We start from the raw sequence: 27,083 nt of genomic DNA, 5'->3' as shown, positions 1-27,083 counted from the left end.
GGGAAACAGTGGCTGACACTATTTTGGGGGGCTCCAAAATCACTGCAGATGTTGACTGCAGCCATGAAATTAAAAGACGCTTACTCCTTGGAAGGAAAGTTATGACCAACCTAGACAGCATATTAAAAACCAGAGACATTACTTTGCCAACAAAGGTCCATCTAGTCAAGGCTATGGTTTTTCCAGTAGTCATGTATGGATGAGAGAGTTGGACTATAAAGAAAGCTAAGCACCGAAGAATTAATGCTTTTGAACTGTGGTGTTGGAAAAGACTCTTGAAAGTCCCTTGGACTGCAAGGAGATCCAACCAGTCCATCCTAAAGGAGATCAGTTCTGGGTGTTCATTGGAAGGACTCATGTTGAAGCTGAAACTCCAATACTCTTTTCAAATACTGATGCATTTGAAAAGACCCTGATGCTGGGAAAGATTGAAGGTGGGGGGAGAAGGGGACGACAGAGGATGAGATAGTTGGATGCCATCACCGACTCAATGGACATGAGTTTGAGTAAACTCCAAGAGTTGGTGATGGACAAGGAGGCCTGGTGTGCTGCAGTCCATGGGGTTGCAAAGAGTCAAACACGACTGAGCGACTGATCTGAAATCTTTCCCTGCTTTTATATGCAATTCCTAATCATTTCATGTATTTTTAAAATAATAAAAGACTTCTCCAATACTAATGTTAGTGTCATTATTATTACTGCATAAAAACAAAATGCCCACTTTCTACAAATACTAACTTTTTACTGCAAGAGAACACCTTGCAATTCTCAACCAAAAATTTCTGGAAATAAACTCGACATTTGGCCCTTAAGTCACAACATTTCTCATCAGGATGATTAATCTTTACGAAAAGGCAGGAAAACAAGACATAGCCACCCACTCTGACATTTTCAATCTTTAAAAAAAATCCCAATCAAGTTCATGAACTGGAACCATCATTTGTAAAAAGTATGCAATCTATCCAGAGCACTTTTTGATTGTAAGATTAACAAGATCACTATCTTATTCTTTGCACTAAGAGAACTGCACTGACATTAAAAAAAAAAGTGGTTCTAGCTTGCTTTACTTAGAAATCTGATAAACCTTTGCCCAGGAACCAAGCAACCTTTAATAATAACAAGATTACTTCATCTTTTTCTTTTCTGATTACTTGAAAAATATAAACACCAAAGTGCAACATCATTAAAAAAAAAAAACAAAAAAACACTCCAATTATTTATTTATGCAGGACTCATTTTTGTCCAATTCTCCACATGCAGGACTGGAGAGGGGAAGGGGTGTGTTTTTCAGCAAAGACAAAGCAACCTAGAGCTGTGCCTGCGTGCATGTGTGTGCACACGTGTGTGTGTCTGCACCGCACCCGTGCAAATACTTCGGCAGGCACGCAGAAGCTCTGCTGTGGTCCCCGGAGCAGGAGAGAGGAAGGAGAGGAGACTGTGCAGGCTTGGGGCTTGATGTTGGCTGGTGACAGCTCTAACCTGAAAGGAGCCGCATCTGAGATGCCTCTGGAAGCCTTTCTCTCCTTTCCTTCCCTCACTTTTGGGAAGCCTGGGTGGGTAATATGCCAGCTCTACCCCTGCAAGGACTTTGCTCCAGAGAAAGAGAAGAGCATTAACTCCAGGTGAGCTGTGAGGAGATGGGACCGGGAAGTGAGGGTGGAGGAGCAGGGGGCGGGGCGAGCGGGGTGGGAGGAGCAGGGGGCGGCACCGGGAAAACAGCTGACACTAAGCCGGTGTGAAGACCACTGACCTGTGTTATTTTTTCTATTCCCTGGAAGTTGTGTTTTTCAAAATGTTCTGCTATGTTTAGGAAGGTGTGACGTTCTAGGTAGCAGCAATTACTTAGGACTATCAAAAGTCGCTGTTCCTAAAACCAAAACAAAATTTTAAAAATTACATTTCTAGTAACAAATTGAAAGTCTAACAGATAACATTTCCCACTTGCTAATTCCAATCTCTTCATGTTTCATATCAATATTCAGCACTTTATCTTGGTTCCTTCTTTCCAGTAACAGAGAAACATAATACAAATCTGTAATTCTACTAACTAACCGCCTAATACACTGAAGAGTCAAATCACGTTTACCTCAAATTCCTTTGGAACTCTAACAGCTGTATGGAAAGCAGACGGACGGAGCACAGGTAACCAGTGAGGTGGGGCCAGATGCTGCTCTTAGGTGGGGGAGGAAACGGCAGCCCACTCCAGTGCTCTTGCCTGGAGAATCCCAGGGGTGGGGGAGCCTGGTGGGCTGCCGTCTCTGGGGTCACACAGAGTCGGACACGACTGAAGCGACTTAGCAGCAGCAGCAGTTCTTAGGAAAGGGTTCTACTTTGCTGTTTATTCTACATGTTTTGCACCCAAAATAGCTATAAAAATGAGTATTAAAAATAAGTGCCAAAAAACGGTGAAACTCTTGGAAAATAACTTCTAAATTTTTCATAACTTGGAAGAAAACTGTAATGGCTCCCTCAGTCACGAGGCTGTTGCAGCCCTCCTCATGGAGTCTCCCTCTTGGGGGGAGCGAGGGGACAGAGCCGGGCGCCCGCCCAGTCAGGCACGGAGAGGGCCATGCTACACCCCCAGGCTTCTGGCTGCTCATGGTGATTTCACATCAAAGTGACCAGACTCCCAGGCTGACGAATCAGTCCTCTTCGTAGAGTTCAGAAGAACTGGCTTGTAAGGAAAGTTCTAGGAACAGCTCTGTCCCATCTCCTCAGGGGAGGGTTTCTCCAGAACAAGTGTGACTAATCTGAGGCCTCGGTTTAGATCCTGACTGAACTCGAGGGCAGAGATCCTCCCCAGGAGACAGTCCCGCCCGTCTTGGGCTCGCTGTGGTGCACTTATCAGTGACTGAGGTCAGTGACAGAAAGGCAGGTGTGCAGACCACAGGGCCACCCTGGCTGGGCCCACATCACCCAAGAATCCCATTCAGTGTCTTCACAGTGTGTACATTGCTAGGTCTTTATTTAAAATTTTATTCTTTAGTTCTGGCACAGTGTGATCTACCTGTCTTTTGTGGTCATCAAAAAATGTAATTAAAAGGCCCAGAATTATTACGGTGCTTTTAAAGCAATGAAACGGCCTGGATGACTCTATGGATGAGAAGTGGAGGCTAAAATAAGGAAAATGGGCTGTAATCTACCCTACTCCATGCTCCACCTTCAAACCTCGTGAGATGGGCACCGTGAGACCGGGGGTGACAGGCGAGGCTGGGGGAGGCTGGACCCCTGCCTGCGCCCCCTGCTGCTACCATATGGCCCTTGTAAGGCACTTGGGACGCAGTCACGTGACTCCTCTGCAGCCAATCTGATCTCCGCTGGTCTCCCAGGCCCACAGTCCATCCTTACTCGCCTTTCCTGGGGAGCTGGCCGCCAAGCACCCTCCCCCTGCCCCGCCTGCCAGTGGCCTGCTCCAGCCTGCCGCGTATCCTCTGCCCTCTTCTGTGGCCCATCCACGGCAGGATCTGCAGACCGAGGACTCCACGGCCTCAGGCACTGTCCTGGCCCTCCGCAGCATCTCTGTGATGCAGGCATCAGGCCACTCTCCATGGTGCCTGAAGCCCTTCAGTCAGTGAACGGCAGCCAGAAGAGGACCAGGGATGAGCCCCCTTTCTTCCCACGCTGCCCTCGCTGAGAACCAGAACAAGACCCTACAAAGACCTGAATCCCCAGGGCCAAATCTAATGCAGTATCATCTAGTGGAGAAAAGCACAGGGACTGAGCTTGGCACCAAATCTGGGACAATCTCAGGAGAGGGGGACAGGAGACAGTGTGACTCACTCAGGCTTCTGGCTGAGAGCAGGCAGATGGAGGCTAAGGCGTGGTTCGAGGTAGGGTCCAGGCTCTGAGGAGAACCAGGCCCAGCGGGCGGTGTCAGCCCGAGAAGGAAGATGCCGAGCACGCGGCAGCCGCCTCCGTGCTGGGAAGACTGTCGTGTGCCAACAGGGCCTGTCCCACCGACCAGGAAAGGGGCAGCGCTCCTCTCCACAGAGAAGGACACTGTCTCGGCATGTGCTTCTCCAGCCTTCTCTTCATGTTCATAGTGGAAGCATCGTCTGAACTCAACAGACGGCCTCCACTCACCCCTGACCCAGTGTAGGCAGTGCCCCACAGCCGTCCACACACCCCCACGAGCCCTGGCTTCCGTCTGACCCGCAGGCACTCCAGCAGTCTGCTTTTCCATCTGGATTTCTTCCTCTCTGATGTTTCCTTCTCTGGAGCTCCCAGGCTCTCTCTTCAGGCCTCCCCTTGAATCCTGAACCCCAATAGGATTTCTATATATGTGGTCTCCTCTCCAGCCACTAGGATTGTCCCTCATACCCTCATCCCATCCCAGGCCTCACACTGCTGATCTACAAATCTGTACCTGGACTTCTCTCCGGGGGGCCAACAGCCCACTAGACCACAGCAATAACGCAGCAACAAAGGACTTTCAGGCTGAGCTATGCGCAGCCATTGTGCAGTGTCCAATGACATGCTTCACTTTCTATTTATCATCTCTTTACAATCTCACTTACAGAAGTCAGACTGAAGTCTTCATGGATACTTCCAAACAAATCAGGAGAAGAAACATCAACGGAGAGACTGAATAGAGAAGTAAGGAAGAGAACAGTTATAGTTAAAGCACTAAAATTAAAAACATTAATATAATGTCAATTATACCTCAGTAAAAAATTCCATAAAACCTATGTAAATTTGACTTTAAAATCTTTTGGTCAAAAATCATATAACTTTCTGCTTTTTAATATTTAATACCTAACAGCTCGAAGTAGAAACTGTGAACTATCTGTTAACATGGGCCATATAAAATGTGTTTGTGGGGTCTTCCCAATAATTTAATTTCTAGGTATAGACTCTCATAATTGAAATGTTTTTGCCCATCACAATCTAAAGGGAATTTGTTCAAGCTCATGTTCACAGTAAATGACTAACAGGAGAGCTGAGTTAGGAAATTAGTTACTAACCCACAAGTGACCAGATACACAGAAATGCAGGGGAGGAGACACCAAAGAGCTACCAGTAAATTTACAAGACACGGCAGGTGACAAGTAACACCTCAGCAGGCTCTCTTTCTTTAAATCTGACCAACTGATTTTAGAATTCATATGGAAGATGAAAAAGATATCAAATAATATTTTAAAATAGAAAAAGCAATAAAAGGATAGCAATCTGAAAGAAGTTAAAATAATGATAATTAAAACAATATAAACTGATAGGAAACATCTGAGTAAATAGAGCAGAAAAAGTTCAGAAATACCTTCACTACTACAATTCAATGACGTGTGGAACAGAAATCGTAACAAAACAAGACTTATTTAATCAAAAATATCAGGAAACTGCTAACAATATAAATTCCTGGTAAATGAATGTGCTAAACATAAAAAATCAAAGACAAACCAGAACTGGATATTTATTAGGCTTCAGAGGAATAAATGTCTTATACAGTGAGAGGCAAAAACCAGACAAATATGAGAAAATCTCCAGCTGTCAGTTAGATTACAGCTTTAATTAAGAGGCATTTATTTCAGTATTATTTGTGTGCAAGCAGAAACCTCAGGTACAGTAAGTCCCATGTGCCAAATATTCAGAAAGACGAAGTTTCAACAACCCCAGGGAGCAGTACGATGACAGAACGATCTCTCGGATCTGGAAATGTCAGGACTTAGGTGTGCGCTCTGGGCTCAGGTAACTAAGCCGGCCGGGACATCACTCCACCCACACACTGCGGGCCTCTAACAGCAGCTGGGACAACGCCCAACACAGAACCACATGGCTGCCAACGACGAGGAGTTGTGCATTTTCCCTCTATTATTACAAACCCTGCTCCTCTGGACAGTTAGGGAGCTAACCACGTACTCAGTTTGCTCAAAGTGCCTCTAGTAAAGCTGAGACAAGTTCAGAAGATGAAGAAACTGTGGGAAGAATAGAGGCCAAATACAGAAACATGGGATTCACATGAGCACGCGCTCTCGTATTGTGAGTCTCAGGATACAAGACCAAACACGGAACGGGAGGCTGTGTTTTCAGTCTGCACAGACGCTCCAGCGAGGCTGATCGCAGCTCTACTTACTGTGCAGTGTCTACATCGGCATCAGGCTTGGTGCTCAACTGTTCCAGACAGTATATAAAAACCTAAGTCAAAAATGGGACATTTCAGTGACAGGAACCCTCAGATGCTCATCTGTCTGGACAGCAAAGATAATTTTCCATAAGTAACCAGAAATACAGTGTATGCCTTGCAAGTGGTATATATGTATATATGCCTTGTTAGGGATAAACTGCACCCCATATACAGGGCGTATCTACACATGCACATTTAAGAGCATAAGCACTGGGAGTACATGTCCCCATATATAATGCTAAGTGATTAAAAAAAACAGCACCTATGTTTTGACCCCACTGTTAAGTTGATGAATATATTTTATTTCCTTCCTCTCACTCATGTGTTCAACTGTGTATATGTGCCCACAAAGCACTGGCCCCAAGGAACTTGGGGCTCTAGATAAAATGTACATCACTGTCATTTAATCTGTGCTCCAGCAGAAACATATATATATACACAGACATATACAAATATACATGTACAAAGTCCCACGAGAACACAGAACAGGCAGCATAATAACAATGAGTTACTGGGGGAGGTACTGCTAAGCAAGCTGCAACTATTCTTGCCTTGAACTTACCTACCATAAACTATTATGGACTCACACAAAATGCAAAAGGACACATACAATTGTCAGCATCTGCTCTACACTGATTATAAACAGGAGGGAGACCAACGGTCTGCACTGTCTCAAGTCTCCACTGCTTCTACAAAGTACCTGCATGATATTGATGCTCAGTTGGCAAACCTCCTCCTGGGTTTTAGGGTGCTGGAAGACCTGTAAGGAGGAATGAGAATTTTTGTACTTAGCTAAAAAAACCTTTTGTTCATGGAGCTTGATGTAAACAGTGAACATATGGACAAGGGCATCCAGGGTGGGTAACCCGATTCTGAAAGGGGACGCAGACAGAGAGCCGGCCTCAAGCCGAGTGACAGGGCGGCAGTTCTGGTGCTGCAATGACCCAAACCCGTATCCTGGGCGCCCCCTGCCCAGGAGCTGCCCCCCGACACTCACGCTGGCCTCTCCGGGCTTGCACTCCAGGACACCACGCAACGACTGCAGGGACAGCACCACGCAGCGCTCAAACCGGCAGGGCTGCGGAGACAGAGCAGACAGGCCTGGGCACGTGGCCCCGACACCCAGCTTCCAGGTGCGCAGAGAGGACAGGGCCACATGCGGTGTCCCGGCCACCTGGGCCAGCGCAGTCTGCACCGGGTGTTGACAGACAGTGACTCCCAGCAGTGGAGAGGACGTCTAACTCAACTAGAACACAAGTCAGGTAAAGCAAGAACTCTTCTCCAACCTTCTCTTCTGGAAGAGGGCAGGGGCCAGAATGAAGCACAGCCGTGACACATTCGGGGAGAAGCGTGAGCCCCAGGCCTTGCTCATCTCTGGACCCATCAACATGAGGTGCCGGCAACCATGACCGGAGGAGGGCTGGCACCTGCCATTCAGTACCGTCTCTACAGTCACCTTCTGTGTCCATCAAGTCAGAAAATGAAACTTGAAAATATCTCCTTTGAGATGAGTCTGAACAAGCCCCAGCTGCTCCTACGGGTTCCCTCTGTGCGAGTCCACTTCAGGGGACAGCAGCACGCATTCCTGTTACTTGTACATTCTGGAGTGGAATCAAAACTGTCACTTTTTACAAAAAAGGCACAGAAATAAAACAGTAGATGCAATGGAGAGAAGGACGGGGCCCTCAGAGGAAGATAAACGAAGGGATCTGTCGCGGCAGGAGAAGCCCCTGGGACAGCGAGGCCTGAAGGGCAGGGGCATGGACAGAGGCGGGGGGAGGGGGGGGCGGGCGGGAGGGGGGGCGGCGGGGCATGGACAGAGGCGGGGGGGGGGGGGGGGGGGGGGGGCAGCAGAGCCTGTGTGGACAGCCCCGTGCAGAACCTGCAGGCAGAACTCTCCTCCACACACGCTTGGGTTATTAACAACGTGGGGGGAAACTGAACAGAAAAAGGAGACATCGTATACAAACCAAAGAAACACAAGTTCATGCTCTCTCACAAGAAGGAATCCAAGCCTAAGAAAAGCTAACGGTACCTCAACTTGATGTCATTTTAATACTGCACTTTGGAGCCACCAGAGGGCACCAGAGAGAACATGCCAAAGTCCAAGTGAAAACAGAAGGTTGGGGGTGGATACAGAATGGAATGCCACCCACACCAAGTATTTAAAGAGTGAAAAGCCTCTTAGATCAGCCTTGATGAACCCGCCTACCTGCCCCAGAAGGCAGGAAGATCTAAGATGTTACCACAATAACACTGGGAGCTCAACCCCAAATTTCAACGGCGGGCAGTTCAATGCTGCTTTCCTGCACTAGGGTCAGGGTTAGGGTCAGAAAGTGAGCAGAGAGCCTCAGGGCCAGAAGGCACGGGATCAGGTGAGTCTACACGGCTGCTACTTCTTTTTTTCTGAAAAGAAAGAAAAGGCACCGCCTCTGCATTGTGTCAGGGAATCACCCGAGTTAGCACATTGTAAGTTGTCATGGTATCATTCCAGTTATTCTGAAAGAAGAAAATTCTCAGAATTATCCAAACTGAAAGAAGGCAGAAAACATTTTCAGCACTTGTAGAAAACAGGATGCTCTCCAGCAAGTGTTTCAGGCACAGGCATGGGGCAAAGCTTGTGTGCATTTTCTTAACTCGATAAGGACTCACAGGGAAAGCAAAACAGCCTCATGTCAAAAAATGGGATCAGTACTACAAAATGCTAAGACAACAAAGTCCTGTGTGTAACAGCCTTTGAAACAACTGACTCTCTGTTCAAACCTGAGAACTCCAGATGTACTACAGGTCAACACTCAGGACTGGACCCTGTATGTGGCCCCGAGCCTGGTTTCATCTTTTATCCCGGGAAGTCTGTGCCCTGGGCTGATAGCCGCCCAGCTCAGGCAGGCTGATGGGGTGAGCACGCTTCTTCAACAACGGTCATGAGACATGCTGGCTGGCGCCAAATCACCATGAGTGGTTTAGATCTCTGGCTTGTGTGTCATGAGACATGAAATCAGCGATTCTACGGTTACAGTTTCTTACCACATTATAGTTTAACTTGACTAGGAACAAGTCTCTACAGTCACCATCTCAGAGGACCTTCCAGGGGATTCGTTGTCTACAAACAACCTCAGACGTGGCCAACTCTGCACACACTGTGGACCCAGGTGTGCACCCACCACACTCACTACACGTGTGTACGAGGGACACTGACCGGCAGAAGGGCCTGAGGCCAATACCTATTTTATGACTAACTTGTTTGATTTCTGTCAGACTTTTCTTTTTTTAAATGAACATAAATCCCTGAAAGCAGATGCTGTGTTTTCTCAAAATGAACATACATCTTTTTCTTTGTACAAGATGATCTGAAACCGGAACCAGGACCCAGGGTCAGGCCGGCACTATCTGCTCTGCCCTGGCTTGTGTCATTCCAGGCAGGTATTCAGAGGGGCTGGTCCAGTGATGTGTCTGTGGCCTGCCAACCAGGCTCGCTGTGATAACTAGGAAGGACAGGAGTATAGGAGGAGCTTTGATAACAGTAAGGCTTCATGTAAATGTAGGGTACTTTTATTACAGTGGTAATAAACTAAAATCCTCTGTATATGTGTAAAGCTTTGTGGGTTACAGCGTTTTTCTATAGCATCTTGTTTAATTCTAACCAACAATACAGTGAACAAACGTTCTCCTGCTTCTTTAACTAGAGGCGGAGAGGTTAAGTAGCTTCGGAAGATGCACCATACTGAGACAGCAAGGAGAGCCAGGTCAGATGCTGAAGCCATGCAGCGCCGCCTCCTCACCATGCCCGACACAAGCACAGCGGCCAGCCAGACACACGCTGTGGGTGAAATATTTTAGCTTCCAGGAACCACAATATGGAAAGTGAAAGAAATTTTAATTTATAACATGCAATATATCAAAGTATTATTTCAACATGTAGGCAACATAAAAAGTTGAGTTATTTTTCTTTTGAGTTGCAGAGTCTGAAGCTATGTGCCAAGTGGCTGCATGCAGTTTGAATGGTACACGGTCGTTCCATACCTCCTCCTTCTAAATATTTAGTTATAGGAGAGTTTGTATTTAAACACAAATATATGAAAAATAAACCAAATAAAACAAAAATTTTTTAAAATCCTTTAAAATATAATTGTAACAGAGTTATTAAAAATAAATTTCCTAATTTCAGCCTGATTTAATTTACAAAAATTCAGAAGCATGTGGTATTCCACACACACACTTGCATATCTTTGTATTAACTTAAAAGAGAATTTTGAAAAGAAGGAAAGAATTTCAGCTTGTCAAAAATTCCTCAACTGTCAGAGAAAGACTGTGGACAAGCACACACAAAAATTCAAGGGCGTGAAGAAGCGTTACAGGGGACGGCTCCCCTCAACAAGGGCAGCCCACCACCCTGTTAGTGCGGGCGAGGCAGACCACTTTATTCTAGTGCCCCTGTCCCCTGAGGCAAGACAAGCGCCTGGACAAGCAGTGTGCTCGGCTCAAAAACTGGATTTTCCCCACATCTGTTGCAGATAGTGGTGGGCATGTGGATAAATTCTGGCCAATTAGATGTGAACAGAGCTGTCAGTTGTGGCTTCTGGGAAAATGCTGGACTTCCCTGTGGACAGGAATAAGGCCTAATGTGATGGCTGGAATTGCAGTTGCCACCCTGTGACCATGAGGTATCCTGAGAAAGAAGCCACACTAAGGATCACAAAGCAGAGGTCAGAGGAGCCCTGGACCCTGCCTGCATTGCATGCTGCAGCTGCCACACCAGTCCCAACCTCTTCAGTGCGAGAGAAAAAGGACATGCCCCCTTGTTTAAGCCACTGCATGTTTAACCTTGCCTAAAACCCACCTGAGAAACGCTGGGCTGGAAGAAGCACAAGCTGGAATCAAGACTACTGGGAGAAATATCAACAACCTCAGATATGCAGATAACACCATCCTTGTGGCAGAAAGTGAAGAGGAGCTAAAGAGCCTCTTGATGAAAGTGAAAGAGGAGAGTGAAAAAGTTGGCTTAAAGCTCAACATTCAGAAAACTAAGATCATGGCATCTGGTCCCATCACTTCATGGGAAGTAGATGGGGAAACAATGGAAACAGTGTCAGACTTTATTTTTGGGGGCTCCAAAATTCACTGCAGATGGTGACTGCAGCCATGAAATTAAAAGACACTTACTCCTTGGAAGGAAAGTTATGACCAACCTAGATAGCGTATTGAAAAGCAGAGACATTACTTTGCCAACAAAGGTCCGTCTAGTCAAGGCTATGGTTTTTCCTGTGGTCATGTATAGATGTGAGAGTTGGACTGTGAAGAAAGCTGACCGCCAAAGAATTGATGCTTTTGAACCGTGGTGTTGGAGAAGACTCTTGAGAGTCCCTTGGACTGCAAGGAGATCCAACCAGTCCATCCTAAAGCAGATCAGTCCTGGGTGTTCTTTGGAAGGACTGATGCTAAAGCTGAAACTCCAATACTTTGGCCACCTCACGCGAAGAGTTGGCTCATTGGAAAAGACCCTGATGCTGGGAGGGACTGGGGGCAGGAGGAGAAAGGGACGACAGAGGATGAGCTGGCTGGATGGCATCACCGACATGATGGACATGAGTTGGAGTGAACTCCGGGAGTTGATGATGGACAGGGAGGCCTGGCGTGCTGCAATTCATGGGGTCACAAAGAGTGGGACACAACTGAGCGACTGAACTGAACTGAAAACCCACCTATAGGGCTGTTGTGGGATCCATGAGACAGACTTGAAGACACACAACTCACGAACCCTGACCTTAATTTCAAGGGGACTCTGAAAAACCTCAAAGTCCCCTCTGAAAAGATGACAGTGCTAGAGTGAGAGACTATGTTTTAACCGCCCACCCAACTCTGTGTGTATCTGGAGAAATTCTCATTGTCCTCTGTTTTGCCTTAGGGTATAGCAACAACATTTTGTTTTTTTCTATCCTGTTGTTCTGAAAAATTCAAGTTGTTGGGAAGCTTAGAATTACATTAAAAAATGTTAACACAAACAAACAGGAGTTACAGGATGAAGCATGATCACTCTAAAGGTGGTCCACTGTTTTACTAATTTTTAAGCATATGTGGTTAGTGTTAACCAAAAATGACTATGAGAAGGAAAACTTTAAGAAGTTTGCTTTTCCATTTCCAGAAAATTTTTAGGGTTGCAGCAGTGCACTCACTCATTATCATCATAATAAATCAATTATTCTGAATGTAACAGACACTAATGTCTAGAGGAATTTAAACTTACTAGAGACGTCAGGCCTTCGCTGTCGACAACCCAATCTTCCTTTTCAGCCAATCTCTTTATGTCTGCAGTGAACACAAGTACACAAGCACATCTTACTATGGTTATTTCACTCAACTTCAGAGACATAAAAATCCATAAAGGTTATGGTTTTTAATTTTTTTATATAAGTTCACAAAAAATTAGTGAAAACAGGGATAGGCTTCCTTGGCTCAGACAGTAAAGACTTCCCCTGCCAATGCAGGAGAAGTGGGTTCAATCCCTGAGTTGGGAAGGATCCCCTGGAGAAGGAAATGGCTACCTACTCTAGCGTTCATGCCTGGAAAATTCCATAGTCAGAGGAGCCTGGTGGGCTACAGCTCATGGGGTCACGAAGAATCGGACACGACTGAATGACTAACACACACCTAATTCTGGATGACTCAAGGATTTAAATGTGTGTTACTCAGTGGATTTTTCTAATAAAACATTAATGTAAATAAAACTGCCTACTATGCAGCCCAATATGAAGAATGCCAGGCCAGGTTCACTGACAACTTCACACTTACTCAGCACTCCTGGTAATATTCAACAGGTACAGTATAAGACACAAGGCACTTCCCCCGAGATTTCTAACAACCAGTGTGGACTCTCTCTGTCCTGCACGTTCCCAACAACAAAAGCACGATGCCCACGGCGGGAGGAACAGACCTGGGCACACTTAAGGGCGCAGCTCCTCACCAGGGGCAGGAGCCAGTTTTACGCAGACATGGCCGGCCTACGACAAAGTCCCAAGGAAGACACTAGCGGCCTGCGCCGTTCCTAACAACATTCTCAACTGTTTCTGAAACACGTCACACCCAAAAGGCTGCTCCGTAAAGATAATCTTTCTTGTCTATGACTATATGCAAAAACCCTGAAAACTCTAAAAGTATTAAGAAAATGAGCATCGCCTGTAGCTTCTGCTGCTAAGAGAAACTTAAGTCTTTCTTCTGACTTAATGCTGATGTTTCTAAATCAAAAATTTTAAATATACATGTATATTCTCCAAATTAAGTTCATACTTTATACACATTTTATAGTCTACTTTTTCCATTTGACATTTTCCATAAGGATGGTCTTATATCCTTAAGTGTTTTTCAAGAGTATCCATTTAATTTCTGCATGGCCCGGCATCTCAAAGTAAACAGGATTTGAAAGAAAAAAAAAACAAAAACTACATTGAACAGCGACAGATAATCTGAAATATTCAGATTTCTATAAGAGCATCTTTCTTGTTTTTGAGGATTTGGACACTGGACAGAGAGGCGTGTGTGGATAATGTTGTTGAACCAACGTCATCAGGTTCTCCGCAGACCTTCGGCTGTGTGTTGCAGTGTGACCAGCACACAGCGCACGCGGAGATCCAGGACGAGGTCCTGGATGGTCTGCAGCAAGTCGTTAGGGATCTCAAGGGCGGCCAGCGACTCATACGTCAGCCTGTGGAACAAACACAGTGAGACGAAGGTGAGCACAGGGGCCTGGAGTGGACCCTAGCATCGTTCTGGCGTCCCACCACGCTCCACGGCGGCACTGACAGGCTACCACTGTATGCTGAAAACAGGATTGTACAATCCATGACAGGGATTGTAACGCCACAGTAACACTGGTTAAACAGTGACAGAGGTGACACTCTCATCAGACCCAAGCATCAGGAAGGCTTAGGAGCTGAGTTATTAGATGACACACAGCAAACAGCGGACACAAAAGACAGAGCAAAACTTTTGCTGAGTGTGTCTTTTTTTCCCCTAAAAAGACAAAAATGTTTACCCCTTCTCTGGAGAATGCACCCACGTTTACCTGAGGGTCTGGATGACGTGAGCCAGCCACGGTCCAGAGAGCTCAGCCTTCCCTTCCCAGCCTCCGAGCTGTCGCCCGCTGCCCTCTGCCGCGCCGAGTGGGAGTAGGGCCCCACGGACCAGCTTCACCAGACACTGCATGACTTCCTGGATCATTTTCTACATGTTAACGAACAAGCAGAACTGCATTAAAAGGCATCAAACTTGACTGAATCAAGTGGGGGAGTCAGCCTGCACAAGACGAATGTCTTGAATGTATATCAGGCCTTCCAGTCACTTTGTTTGAGAACGCCCTACCCCAAGAAAGAGTCTACATACTTATCCTTAACTTACCTTAAAATCATTTTGTCTTTGCCTTACATTCTTTGATCTCTCAATGTGGCCTGACTTCTCAGCAGTCTGAAAAATGAAAATAAAAAAACAAAAAACCTATTAGTTGTCTCTAGAAATAGTTCATAAAAATAAGACATGCTTAGCTGTTGTATGTAAAGAGAGCGTGAAATATGGTTATAACGTGATTAAAAGGAACGTATAAGTAGTAGTCTAAGTCTCTGATTAAGGGATGACTAATTAGAAAACCCTCATTATTCCAACAAGAAGCTATTTATCTTCTAAAAGCTTTAAGTACAATTCCCATAAATAAACCTAAGTATGAAGCTGAAGCTATCCTTTCTGTAGGTGAATGTCACATGCCGTTCTCGTCTACAACTTTCTACGGTTAAACCTACAGGCATGCAGCCCACAATGCTGCTCCAGCACCACTTCCCGGGAGTGGGTGTAGAGACGAGAGCAGGAGCAGCTCTGGGGGGGTCCACCGCCCGCCTCCCTCAGTGTGTGTGTGTGCTCAGTCGTGTCTGACTCTTTGTGACCCCATGGACTGTAGCCCACCAGGCTCCTCTGTCCATGGGATCCTCCAGGCAAGAACATTGGAGTGGGTTGCCATGCCCTCCTCCAGGGGATCTTCCTGACCCAGGGGTTGAACTTGCGTCTCTGGTATCTCCTGCATTGGCAGGCGGGTTCTTTACGAATGCACCACTTGGGAAACCCTGTCCCCACACTCCCCCCAACAGTATTCGCGACTGTGAGAGTTAAGAGTGAATGGTGGTATTTTATTTTTTAAAAATTACGCATCAGCACTCTTCTTCCAGGGATTTTAGTCCAGTTTGGAGGGAATGTATTCTAGAACTGACTGCAGAGTCATGTTTTCCTCTGATTTCTCTTTCTCCTTAGAGCAATGTGTAGAAGACCACTTTACACTGATTAAGAGAGAAATCTGTTCAACTGGATTTCAGTTAACTTTTTATTATCAAATTTTCTTACAACCAAATATTATTCTATAGAATGTCCTAGCAGGACAAACTTAGGACACTTTCCGAAGGAACAAGTCATCATGAAATGACATAAAAAAACTCACCACCATAACCTTAAAAGGTAAAACACTGGTGTATTTAGGTGGAGAACTTTAAGTTAGGAATAACTGCATTATAAATGACTGTGATACTGACACCAAGGTAATTTTAAAATACTTCAGGTAATGTCATTTTTTTAGGTATAAGCTAGAGAAACTGTGGAGAGTCATCTACATGATCAACACTTTTGACCTGAAGGAGGAAGACAAGGATAAGGATGCTGGTGTTTTCACCAAGAGTCAGACACCCTGACGGACAAGGCAGGCACACACAGACACACACCCCTCTCTGGCAGTAACTCACACTTCTTGTGCAACTTTTAATGTTTTTTTCTTTGTAGTGATGCTTTTTTGAAAGAATGAAAAATCACGATAATAATTCAACAAGCGAATTCCTAAGTCTCTTGGCCAACAACACTCAAAATTCTTTGTACACCAAGATTTACAGAAACTGATGCTTTTCTCCCTTTATTTTTAAGACACTTGAGAAGCAACTGAAGTGATGCAGAGCTGTGGTGAGATGTGACCAGAGGAGCTCATGGTGGAGTGACCATCTGGAAGGACAAGAGGCCCAGGGCGAGGTGTCCCCGTCCCCGGGGCTCCTACTGAGGCTTCATCATGCAGACGCACCTGACGAGACCCCTGGCGACTGAACGCAGCCTCCAGCCCTTCTCTCTGGGGTGGCACTGAAAGTTCCTACCCTCTAAACCCACGGCTGGTCCTCTGGACAACGAGCCTGGCCTCAGCGGGGAGATGAGACACTCACTAACATGCCTGCACTGTGACTTAGGAAGTCACAATATCAGAAGTGAAGATCAAGTACATACTTCTCATTATAAGTCACAAGATCACAGCTCCAAATTCACATTTCCAGCCCAAATCTTTCCTCGCAGAAAGATCTGCTTTCCAAATCTGAATTTCAGATTGCCTTCTTGGTGTCTGCAGAAGGCCTGAGCAGAACAGTGAAAGAGTGGCTTTCTGGGTCTGGAGTCTGCTGGCCTGCAGCTGGGAACCACAGGGTCTCCAGCACGCCAACTGCGGACCTCGGGGCTATTAACTCCACAGTCCTGGGAGACAGTTCCTTGGAACAAATCCGTTCTCTCTCTATATATGCTGCTGAAAACAGAGCCAACATCCTAGCAGCTGTTTTTCTGAGCCCTGACCACGCTGTGGCGGTGGCGAGGGACTCTGAAAGAAGGCGTAATTTGTCTCCGTGAAGGGTTGTGCCCATATAAAACTAAGTATCCTGACTGCCAGATGGTGTTTTTCTTATATCTGCCATAGCACTAAATGCTTGTCCAATGGGAAGATTACTTCAAAGTCCTTTGTCCTGTGAAATAGCTCTGAATCAACGGAAAGAGTAAAAATCAACTGTTAAAAACATCATACTAAAATTAAGGCTAAACTTTTCCACAATAGTTTTGCCCACCAAACAGGTGCTAGTGCATGCATGAAGACGCCGACTGGACAGAATAACCATTTAGACTCCGAGGGCGTCTCCAATCACGTAAAGAAGTGAGCAGGTGGAGTGAGTGGGTGGGGGAACCAGTTATAAGGCCTTCCTCTTCCAATTGTTAAAAAAATTTGTTACTTATTGTTTTTATTTGATAAAGAGTTGAATATCTCCAACATGCTGAATTATGTGCAGTTTGCCCTGCTTTTAAAAAGAAAATTTTGAAACAGGAAGAACATTTTAATTTACATACTTACTATGAGTTACATAATTTTTTAAAATGCTGATTCCTAATATTTAAAAATCTGGATACTTTAAAAGTTTTCACCTGAAAATACACTACATTTAAAATGTATCTAAAGGTGAGATCTTACCCTACTACTAACCATTTCACTAGCTAAAACCCTTAACTCTTTCCTGCACACACAGACCAAAACTCCTTTGTGGTGAGACCAACGGTCAGACTGCACTGTTTTGATTCACGTATGTTACTTCTCATGGCCGTGACTAGTCTGAAGAACTATTTGTTAAACTGTTGGAAACTCCATCTAAATCTTTTAACGGATGAACTCTAAATAAAACAAAAACAGTTTTACAACAAGAAAAGAAATTCAAGTAAGTTGCGACTAAATATTTCAGAGCTTTCTTGTATGAAATTAAATACCAAAAACCCTGGAATTCTTCCCAACGTTAATTTAAGTCTCTGGTTTCCACTCATGACGTGACAGTTCCCTCTCCTAACTCCTCCATTCCTCCCACTGTCCTCTGGGGTCTTACTAGCTTTCCAGTAGAGGGTAACTTAATTTAAAAACACACCCAAATCTGTGGAGTAAATTACACTTAACTAATATTACTATAAACTTTTAAGAGAAGTTTATGACTATTAATAGGTAGAAACTCCAGAGGCAAATCCACTCATACAACTAATTACAAGTGATTTCTTTTTTTCAGGGCTAATATTATTCCTGAGCTCATTTAGTTTTCATCTGCAATTAAATACTTCATCTAGACATTTACCACAACTAGGTATAACTTGTAAGGCAGGAAAATATAGTCCCTTTTCACTACATTATTCCAGATCAAAAACTCTAAAAAGACTCAAGATGAGATAACTACTGTCCATGCAGAGGGGGAGAGCACCTCCAGAAACTGATACAACTGGAAGGAAAAACACTCTGCTGGAAAAAAACAACAATGAGTTTCAGCCAGTTTCCAGGGCGCCGCTCCCTTAGGTATGTGAGCCCCTGCCTCAGCGTCGCCCTGCACATCTCTGGTCAACACCACTGCCTCACTTCTTACAGCTATGAGACACCTACTGTGTGCCAGGCCAACGACACTTCAAATACTGGAAAGAATACTTTCTCCAAATAGTAAGAGCAACATCTTATTTATCTGCCAGATACTGTCATAAGCATTTCACATACCGTTAGCTGCCACATCACAGCTAGTCAGCGACACACACTGGGTGTTCAAACGCTGACACTCGGCACAAGAAGCTATGAACACACCTGTCCAGGCACTGGTGTGGAGGCACCTCCTCTTTCCAGTCTCAAGAGGGACCTGCTCTGGTGGGGCAGGTAAGAGGGTGAGGGTACGACATGGCAGTGGGGGCGCTGCCTCCCACAGAGGCTGCTACCCTCACAGCCATGATGAATGAAGACATGGGCTGGTGGGGCCCGTGTGCAGTGGAGCGCTGACAAAACCTGCTTCAGGACATCTGAAAGCATGCTCCTCCTTGGGCAGCAACAAGCAGGTCTGCATTTGTGAAGGCCAAACTCTGTACATGCTGTATGGGAGACTGACCTCTGCACAATTAACTTTCAACAGAGCTTTTTTATAACCACTAACAAAAGGCTCAGTCTACACCCTGGGACCTGGGGGTCGGTCACAGGTGGACAGGAAGGGGGACAGCAGAGCCGCTTCTTTACGTCCCTAACTTTTGTGCTACCAACTATGATCAGGACACTGAGCACATGTGCAGCTTCTGAGAATGTAAAGGCTTAAGCAACTTCTCAGGTGGATCACACAGGGGCCAGAAAACAGGATCTTTATGTTCTGTCCAACCGGGAAATTCCTTCTCACTTCAGACCCGGTGCAAGATGCGAGCATTTTCTCCTTGTTTTGTCATTTGCTTCCTGTTAACTGCACAACAGTCTCACCCACAACACGGCCTGACTGGCACTGTCCTCACGCCAGAGTCTTGTTCTCTGGGTGGCCGCCTCCCCAAACCCTCACCCACCTCCTGGGAGACACTCACTACTCTCTCTCTACAGTCGAGGGCCTGAGGCCAGAACAGGGAGGGCACTTGATCAAGGCCACACAGCTATTAGTGTTAGGGCTGAATAGAATTTTCAACTAATCTTAAAATATCTGACAATAGAGGCTCTGGGCTTCTGAGGTTTTAAAAAAGTCACTTCAAAATCTAAAATGATTAAAACTAGAAACTCACAATGACTGAGCTACATCTATAGTCAAATCTGTACACATACCTCGCTGAAAAGGCTTCCATTAACATATGAAATCCAGAGTTTCCAGAAGTTGGGCAGCTGACTTAAAACAAGCTTGGTCAATTTTTCAACAAATGCCACCCGATGGGGAGTTTTGCATCTCCACGCTAAAGGGGAAAAGAAGGTAACAGTATTAATATACTTTTGAATCAAGAGTGAAAATCTCTTTGAACAACTGCTGAACCCACAACTAACTTCACAGCAGGGCAGTGGTGCAGTCAGGAGCCCAGGGAGCCTCACAGCCGGGCAGTGGGGAGGGCAGGGGCCCAGGGAGCCTCACAGCAGGGCAGTGGGGAGGGCAGGGGCCCAGGGAGCCTCACAGCTGGGCAGTGGTTAGGGCAGGGGTCCAGGAGCCCAGGGAGCCCCACAGCTGGGCAGTGGGGAGGGCAGGGATCCAGGAGCCCAGGGAGCCTCACAGCTGGGCAGTGGGGAGGGCAGGGGCCCAGCAGCCCCACAGGCAGGAAAGGAGCAGTCCTCCTGACCAGCCCAGTCCTTTCAGCAGGGGCTCCAGAAGGAAGGCTACTGCTCCAGCAAATTAACCACAAGCCTTACAAGAAACACACTTATTTGCAAGTAACTGATAAAGTCTCACACTCTTTAAAGGGAGACAACAAAACCCAGACACTTAACTCTGAACATTCCCAGTGTCTGAGAAACAAAAACATGACTAGCCAGGATGAAAGGCAGGGGAAAGAGAATCAGAACGAGAAAACTGGGAGAAAACTAGTTAAGAGTAAATGACAGAGATGGAATTAACCCACAAGGACAATGTTCAAGTAAAGGAAAACACGAAAATGACGAGGAAAGAAAGGGAAGAAATTCAAAAGAACTAAATGGAACTTCTAGAGATGAAAAAACAATGTGAAATGTTTAGGTTAGCCACTGAAGATAAAACATCAGAGAAGCTGAAGGCAGAGTAATCAACTCTATAATGAAGCAGAGTGGAAAGACGGGTGAGGATCAGACCTCTGCAGTCTATGGATAACCCACTGGCTCAACAGACATGCCACTGGGGTCCAGAAAAGGAAGCAGAAAGTCTGACAAAGTGATTGCCCAGAATCTCCCAAATTTGATGAAAACTTTCAGAATGTGATAAAGTAGATGCAAGAAGCTTGACAAAACCCAGGCAAGATAAATCTGAACTACTCAACATGGATCATGGCAAACTAAGATCATGGCATCTGGTCCCATCACTTCATGGCAAATAGATGGGGAAACAATGGAAACAGTGTCAGACTTTATTTTGGGGGGATCCAAAATCACTGCAGATGGTGATTGCAGCCATGAAATTAAAAGGAGGCTTGGTCCTTGGAAGAAAAGCTATGACCAACCTAGACAGCATATTAAAAAGCAGAGACATTGCTTCACTGAAAAAGGTCCATCTAGTCAAAGCTATGGTTTTTCCAGTAGTCATATACAGATGTGAGATTTGGACTATAAAGAAAGCTGAGCACCGAAGAATTGATGCTTTTGAACTGTGATGTTGAAGAAGACTCTTGAGAGTCCCCTGGACTGCAAGGAGATCCAACCAGTCCATCCTAAAGGAAATCAGTCCTGAATATTCACTGGAAGGACTGATGCTGAAGCTGAAACTCCAATACTTTGGTCAGATGTGAAGAACTGACTCATTGGAAAAGACCCTGCCTGATGCTGGGAAAGACTGAAGGCCGGAGAACAGGACGAGAGAGAATGAGATGATTGGATGGCATCACCAACTTGATGGACGTGAGTTTGAGCAAGCTCCAGGAGTTGGTGATGGAAGGGGAAGCCTGGTGCGCTGCAGTCCATGGGGTCACAAAGAGTTGTTCACGACTGAGTGACTGAACTGAACTGAATTGACTCGAGATGGAGATATAATTCAGTCAGCCTCAAGTGTCACTTCTGAGTTAAGCCTGTTAGAGGGTCGGCTGGAGGCAGGGCAGCACAGAGCAGCAGGGAGAGGTGCACACAGGGTTCACAGACACCGCACCGCCCTTGTCAGGGAAGGAGGTGTGCTCTGATGCTCAGCAGTCTGACTGTGGATCAGACCCTGGTGGCCTCTGCTCACAGGGCTACATGCTCCACACTGGACAGAAGCAAGCAGCCCCGTTCTTCCCGATATTTACTCCAGTGTCTGGTGGGAGCAGGGTAGGAAGGGGGAACACTGACAGTTATAGAGACAGCCTTTCATTTAGCACAAAAGAATCATCTGATTTTAAGTTGTGCTTACGATGGACACTCATTCATATTATTAATAAGTCTCTACTCTAATACTTGAAAGAATAATATGAAATACTTTGAAATAACCTTCAGAGGTATTTGAAATTAATAAGACATGTTTCTATTACCTCATTTGCATTCCTTATATTGATTATTGAGGTTGTAAGTCACCAGTGACTGACAGCATCAACCTTTACATGAGTGTACTGTGACCACGTGTTTTATATCTCACATATGAAAACAAACAACAGATAAATGTCAACCTCAGGAATAAATGTAACAATTACAATCTGAGATGCCTTACTTACCCCAGGAAAGACGATTACCAATTTATGATTAATATTAAATGAGCAACTCTTTTTCAAACCAAATTTTAAAATTCGGTAAAGAATTGTCTACTATTTTTCTGTACTGCCTACAGAAATCAACTTTTGTTGCAACATTCATCCTGAAGAAGTTCTCAGAGAATTTTTTCTGTGGCATATTTTGAAAAATTCAACCACAGAAACGTGAGTAACACTGACCTATGCCCAATGGTTTCTTAAAAAATCAAATGGCATTTCTTTAACGTGCAATGTAAAATACACTGTGATTTGCTAAGTTTAATTTCTGGGCTGTTACTTAACAAGTAGAAAGCATGATGGCTGGTAACAGCAGCAGGAACACAAGTAATTATGGAATTTTCCAGGAGAAAAACGGCAGCTACACAAACACAAATCTGAAAGAAGCGGAGGGAGACACGCACCGTCATCCCGACCAGGCTGGAAGCTGCTGCCCCTCTTCAGCGACGCCGTCTGCCCGAGGTGACTGGGCGCGGAGGCGCGCACCTCTGCGTCGAGGTCCAGCGAGGTGCTGTGAAGGCCTGGGGGCCCTGAAAAGAGAGGCGGTGTTTCCTTGGACTCCTGGAAATTACTAGGTAATTAAATGGACTGAAATTTAGACCTTGCTCTAAATTTCCATCTTTTAAATAAGGCATCAACTGAAGTAGAACTAGAAATATTTTGTCTAAATAACTTTTAAAAGTCACTCCCACCATACAGATTTGGAGGATTAAATCTGTTACTCTGGCTTAGTACAGACACAAAACTTAGGTATCATTTTAGAATTAATGTCTGGAAAACAGAGGCGGGGGATCATAAACATAAAAACCAGGATGAAAACTCATTTTTTGAAAAGCAGCTTGGCTGGGAAAGGAAGGCACAGGGTCTAGTGAGCAGACTTGCAGCAGAAAGCTCTGCTTGCTCCCGTTAAGCCTCTGAATCCACGATTCTGTTTCTGGGCTGTGGGACCTGGCTTCCCATTTCTCTTCCCGCTGCCAGCTGCCCGGCCTGGGTCCTTCCCAGCCCACACTGTGAACATCCCAGAAGCTGACGTGTCACTGACAGGGCCGCAAGTGAATGCTACACTGTTTCAACAGTAAATCAGATGTTCAAATGCCAGTGTACTTATCACTAGTCTCCATTTTAATTTGGAAGCTAATTTTGTCTTTTCAAATTAGATTAAGAGACAAATGCACAATCGTGTAAAACACTGCTGAGCTGCATCTAGTACGAAAAGGGCTTAAATAAACTTGCACTGCTGACCCGCAACAGCAGCAATTCTAACGGGACGCACCGTGAATCAGATTCACAGCACCCTGAACATCATCTCGATACCTCCTCCTGAAGAAGGACAAAAGCGAAAGGACGACCAGGCCCCACTGCAGTCACACCTGGCACTGTTCTCCGATCCCTCTCTCCTGGATCTACTTTCTTCTGTATATCCTCTATGGCTTACAAATCTCAAAGAGAGCGAATAAAATCCTACTACAAGAGTCTGGAAGCACTGCCTCTTCTAAAGCCACTGAAGCAAGGGCGAGCAAGGAGGGCACAGCCACGCAGGACTCGGGTTGGGGGAAACACGACCAGCACTGCCCACTGGGACTTGCCTTTTCTCTTTAAATCAACACCGTGATCAACAATGTGAAAAACATTCAGGAGAGAAACTGTTTTTTTAAATCTCCAAAAAATAAACTTTAGAAACTTCCTAATATATATCCTCATTATAACAACTTTAAAATAAAACTTACGGCCTAGAGGAGCTATCCACGTTGAAGGCCAGGAAGGGCCGTGGTGAGGAGATACCCCTTGTCCAAGGTAAGGAGCAGTGGCTGTGCCTTGCTGGAGCAGCCATGAAGATACCCCATGCCCAAGGTAAGAGAAACCCAAGTAAGATGGTAGGTGTTGCAAGAGGGCATCAGAGGGCAGACACACTGAAACCATACTCAAGGAAAACTAGTCAATCTAATCACACTAGGACCACAGCCTTGTCTAACTCAATGAAAGTAAGCCATGCCCGTGCGGCAACCCAAGACGGGCGGGTCATGGTGGAGAGATCTGACAGAATGTGGTCCACTGGAGAAGGGAATGGCAAACCACTTCAGTATTCTTGCCTTGAGAACCCCATGAACCCCATGTATGAAAAGGCAAAATGACAGGATACTGAAAGAGGAACTCCCCAGGTCAGTAGGGGTCCAATATGCTACTGGAGATCAGTGGAGAAATAACTCCAGAAAGAATGAAGGGATGGAGCCAAAGCAAAAACAATACCCAGCTGTGGATGTGACTGGTGATAGAAGCAAGGTTCGATGCTGTAAAGAGCAATATTGCATAGGAACCTGGAATGTCAGGTCCATGAATCAAGGCAAATTCGAAGTGGTCAAACAAGAGATGGCAAGAGTGAATGTCGACATTCTAGGAATCAGCGAACTAAAATGGACTGGAATGGGTGAAATTAACTCAGATGACCATTATATCTACTACTGCAGGCAGGAACCCCTCAGAAGAAATGGAGTAGCCATCATGGTCAACAAAAGAGTCCAAAATGCAGTACTTGGATGCAATCTCAAAAACAACAGAATGAGCTCTGCTCGTTTCCAAGGCAAACCATTCAATATCACAGTAATCCAAGTCTATGCCCCAACCAGTAACACTGAAGAAGCTGAAGTTGAACGGTTCTATGAAGACCTACAAAACCTTTTAGAACTAACACCCAAAAAAGATGTCCTTTTCATTATAGGGGACTGGAATGCAAAAGTAGGAAGTCAAGAAGTAACAAGGAGTAAGAGGCAAATTTGGCCTTGGAATATGGAATGAAGCAGGGCAAAGACTAATATAGAGTTTTGCCAAGAAAATGCACTGGTCATAGCAAACACTCTCTTCCAACAACACAAGAGAAGACTCTATACATGGACATCACCAGATAGTCAACACCGAAATCAGACTGATTATATTCTTTGCATCCAAAGATGGAGAAGCTCTATACAGTCAACAAAAACAAGACCAGGAGTCTTACAAATAGCTGTGAAAAGAAGAGAAGCAAAAAGCAAAGGAGAAAAGGAAAGATATAAGCATCTGAATGCAGAGTTCCAAAGAATAGCAAGAAAAGAAAGCCTTCCTCAGTGATCCATGCAAAGAAATAGAGGAAAACAACAGAATGGGAAAGACTAGAGATCTCTTCAAGAAAATTAGAGATACCAAGGGAACATTTCATGCAAAGATGGGCTCGATAAAGGACAGAAATGGTATGGACCTAACAGAAGCAGGAGATATTAGCAAGAGGTGGCAAGAATACACAGAAGAACTGTACAAAAAAGAGCTTCACGACCCAGATAATCACGATGGTGTGATCACTGACCTAGAGCCAGACATCCTGGAATGTGAAGTCAAGTGGGCCTTAGAAAGCATCACTACGAACAAAGCTAGTGGAGGTGATGGAATTCCAGTTGAGTTATTTCAAATCCTGAAAGATGATGCTGTGAAAGTGCTGCACTCAATATGCCAGCAAATTTGGAAAACTCAGCAGTGGCCACAGGACTGGAAAAGGTCAGTTTTCATTCCAATCCCAAAGAAAGGCAATGCCAAAGAATGCTCAAACTACTGCACAATTGCACTCATCTCACACGCTAGTAAAGTCATGCTAAAAATTCTCCAAGCCAGGCTTCAGCAATACTTGAACTGTGAACTTCCTGATGTTCAACAGGTTTTAGAAAAGGCAGAGGAAACAGAGATCAAATTGCCAACATCCGCTGGATCATGGAAAAAGCAAGAGAGTTCCAGAAAAACATCTATTTCTGCTTTATTGACTATGCCAAAGCCTTTGACTGTGTGGATCACAATAAACTGTGGAAAATTCTGCAAGAGATGGGAATACCAGACCACCTGACCTGCCTCTTGAGAAATCTGTATGCAGGTCAGGAAGCAACAGTTAGAACTGGACATGGAACAACAGACTGGTTCCAAATAGGAAAAGGAGTTCGTCAAGGCTGTATATTATCACCCTGCTTATTTAACTTATATGCAGAGTACATCATGAGAAACGCTGGACTGGAAGAAACACAAGCTGAAATCAAAATTGCCGGGAGAAATATCAACAACCTCAGATATGCAGATGACACCACCCTTATGGCAGAAAGTGAAGAGGAACTCAAAAGCCTCTTGATGAAAGTGAAAGTGGAGAGTGAAAAAGTTGGCTTAAAGCTCAACATTCAGAAAACGAAGATCATGGCATCCGGTCCCATCACTTCATGGGAAATAGATGGGGAAACAGTGGAAACAGTGACAGACTTTATTTTTCTGGGCTCCAAAATCACTACAGATGGTGACTGCAGCCATGAAATTGAAAGACGCTTACTCCTTGGAAGGAAAGTTATGACCAACCTGGATAGCATATTCAAAAGCAAAGACATTACTTTGCCAACAAAGGTCTGTCTAGTCAAGGCTATGGTTTTTCCTGTGGTCATGTATGGATGTGAGAGGTGGACTGTGAAGAAGGCTGAGCACAGAAGAATTGATGCTTTTGAACTGTGGTGTTGGAGAAGACCCTTGAGAGTCCCTTGGACTGCAAGGAGATCCAACCAGTCCATTCTGAAGGAGATCAGCCCTGGGATTTCTTTGGAGGGAATGATGCTGAAGCTGAAACTCCAGTACTTTGGCCACCTCATGCAAAGAGTTGACTCATTAGAAAAGACTCTGATGCTGGGAGGGATTGGGAGCAGGAAGAGAAGGGGACGACAGAGGATAAGATGGCTGGATGGCATCACTGACTCGATGGACGTGAGTCTGAGTGAACTCTGGGAGTTGGTGATGGACAGGGAGGCCTGGCGTGCTGCGATTCATGGGGTTGCGAAGAGTTGGACATGACTGAGCGACTGAACTGAACTGAAAATAAAACTTATTTTATTAACGCATCTAATATACGTATAACAAGACGTTTACTGTCTTTTTAAGCACAGAGCTGTTTTTGTAGTTTTGCAGAAGACTTGAGGAATCTGTACCAAGTCTCCTAGTGGAGGCTACA

At 45.2% G+C, this 27,083-nt stretch overlaps 1 protein-coding gene across 8 annotated transcripts in view; it reads right to left on the bottom strand.

Moving 5' to 3' along the window:
- Window positions 1-27,083, bottom strand: part of EXOC2 (exocyst complex component 2) — a 123,559-nt gene that overhangs the window by 37,165 nt on the left and 59,311 nt on the right. For 5 of the 8 annotated variants that reach the window (XR_003508148.1, XR_003508150.1, XR_003508151.1 and 2 more), the window contains exons 12-22: window positions 22,492-22,617; window positions 19,530-19,654; window positions 14,513-14,578; window positions 14,181-14,338; window positions 13,699-13,820; window positions 12,366-12,427; window positions 7,119-7,199; window positions 6,822-6,881; window positions 6,071-6,132; window positions 4,518-4,584; window positions 1,751-1,867 (exon numbers count right to left, since the gene is read on the bottom strand). Coding sequence is in view for 5 of the 8 variants with exons in the window: in XM_027524838.1 (XP_027380639.1) it covers window positions 1,751-1,867; window positions 4,518-4,584; window positions 6,071-6,132; window positions 6,822-6,881; window positions 7,119-7,199; window positions 12,366-12,427; window positions 13,699-13,820; window positions 14,181-14,338; window positions 14,513-14,578; window positions 19,530-19,654; window positions 22,492-22,617 (1,046 nt within the window). In the remaining 3 variants the exon portion in view is untranslated. The other 3 variants (XM_027524840.1, XM_027524841.1, XM_027524839.1) reach the window with 3 other exon arrangements.

The sequence above is a fragment of the Bos indicus x Bos taurus genome, chromosome 23 (genome assembly GCF_003369695.1).
Source record: "Bos indicus x Bos taurus breed Angus x Brahman F1 hybrid chromosome 23, Bos_hybrid_MaternalHap_v2.0, whole genome shotgun sequence".
NCBI classification, from domain to species: Eukaryota; Metazoa; Chordata; class Mammalia; order Artiodactyla; family Bovidae; genus Bos; species Bos indicus x Bos taurus.
This window is presented reverse-complemented; position numbering and strand designations above follow the sequence as displayed.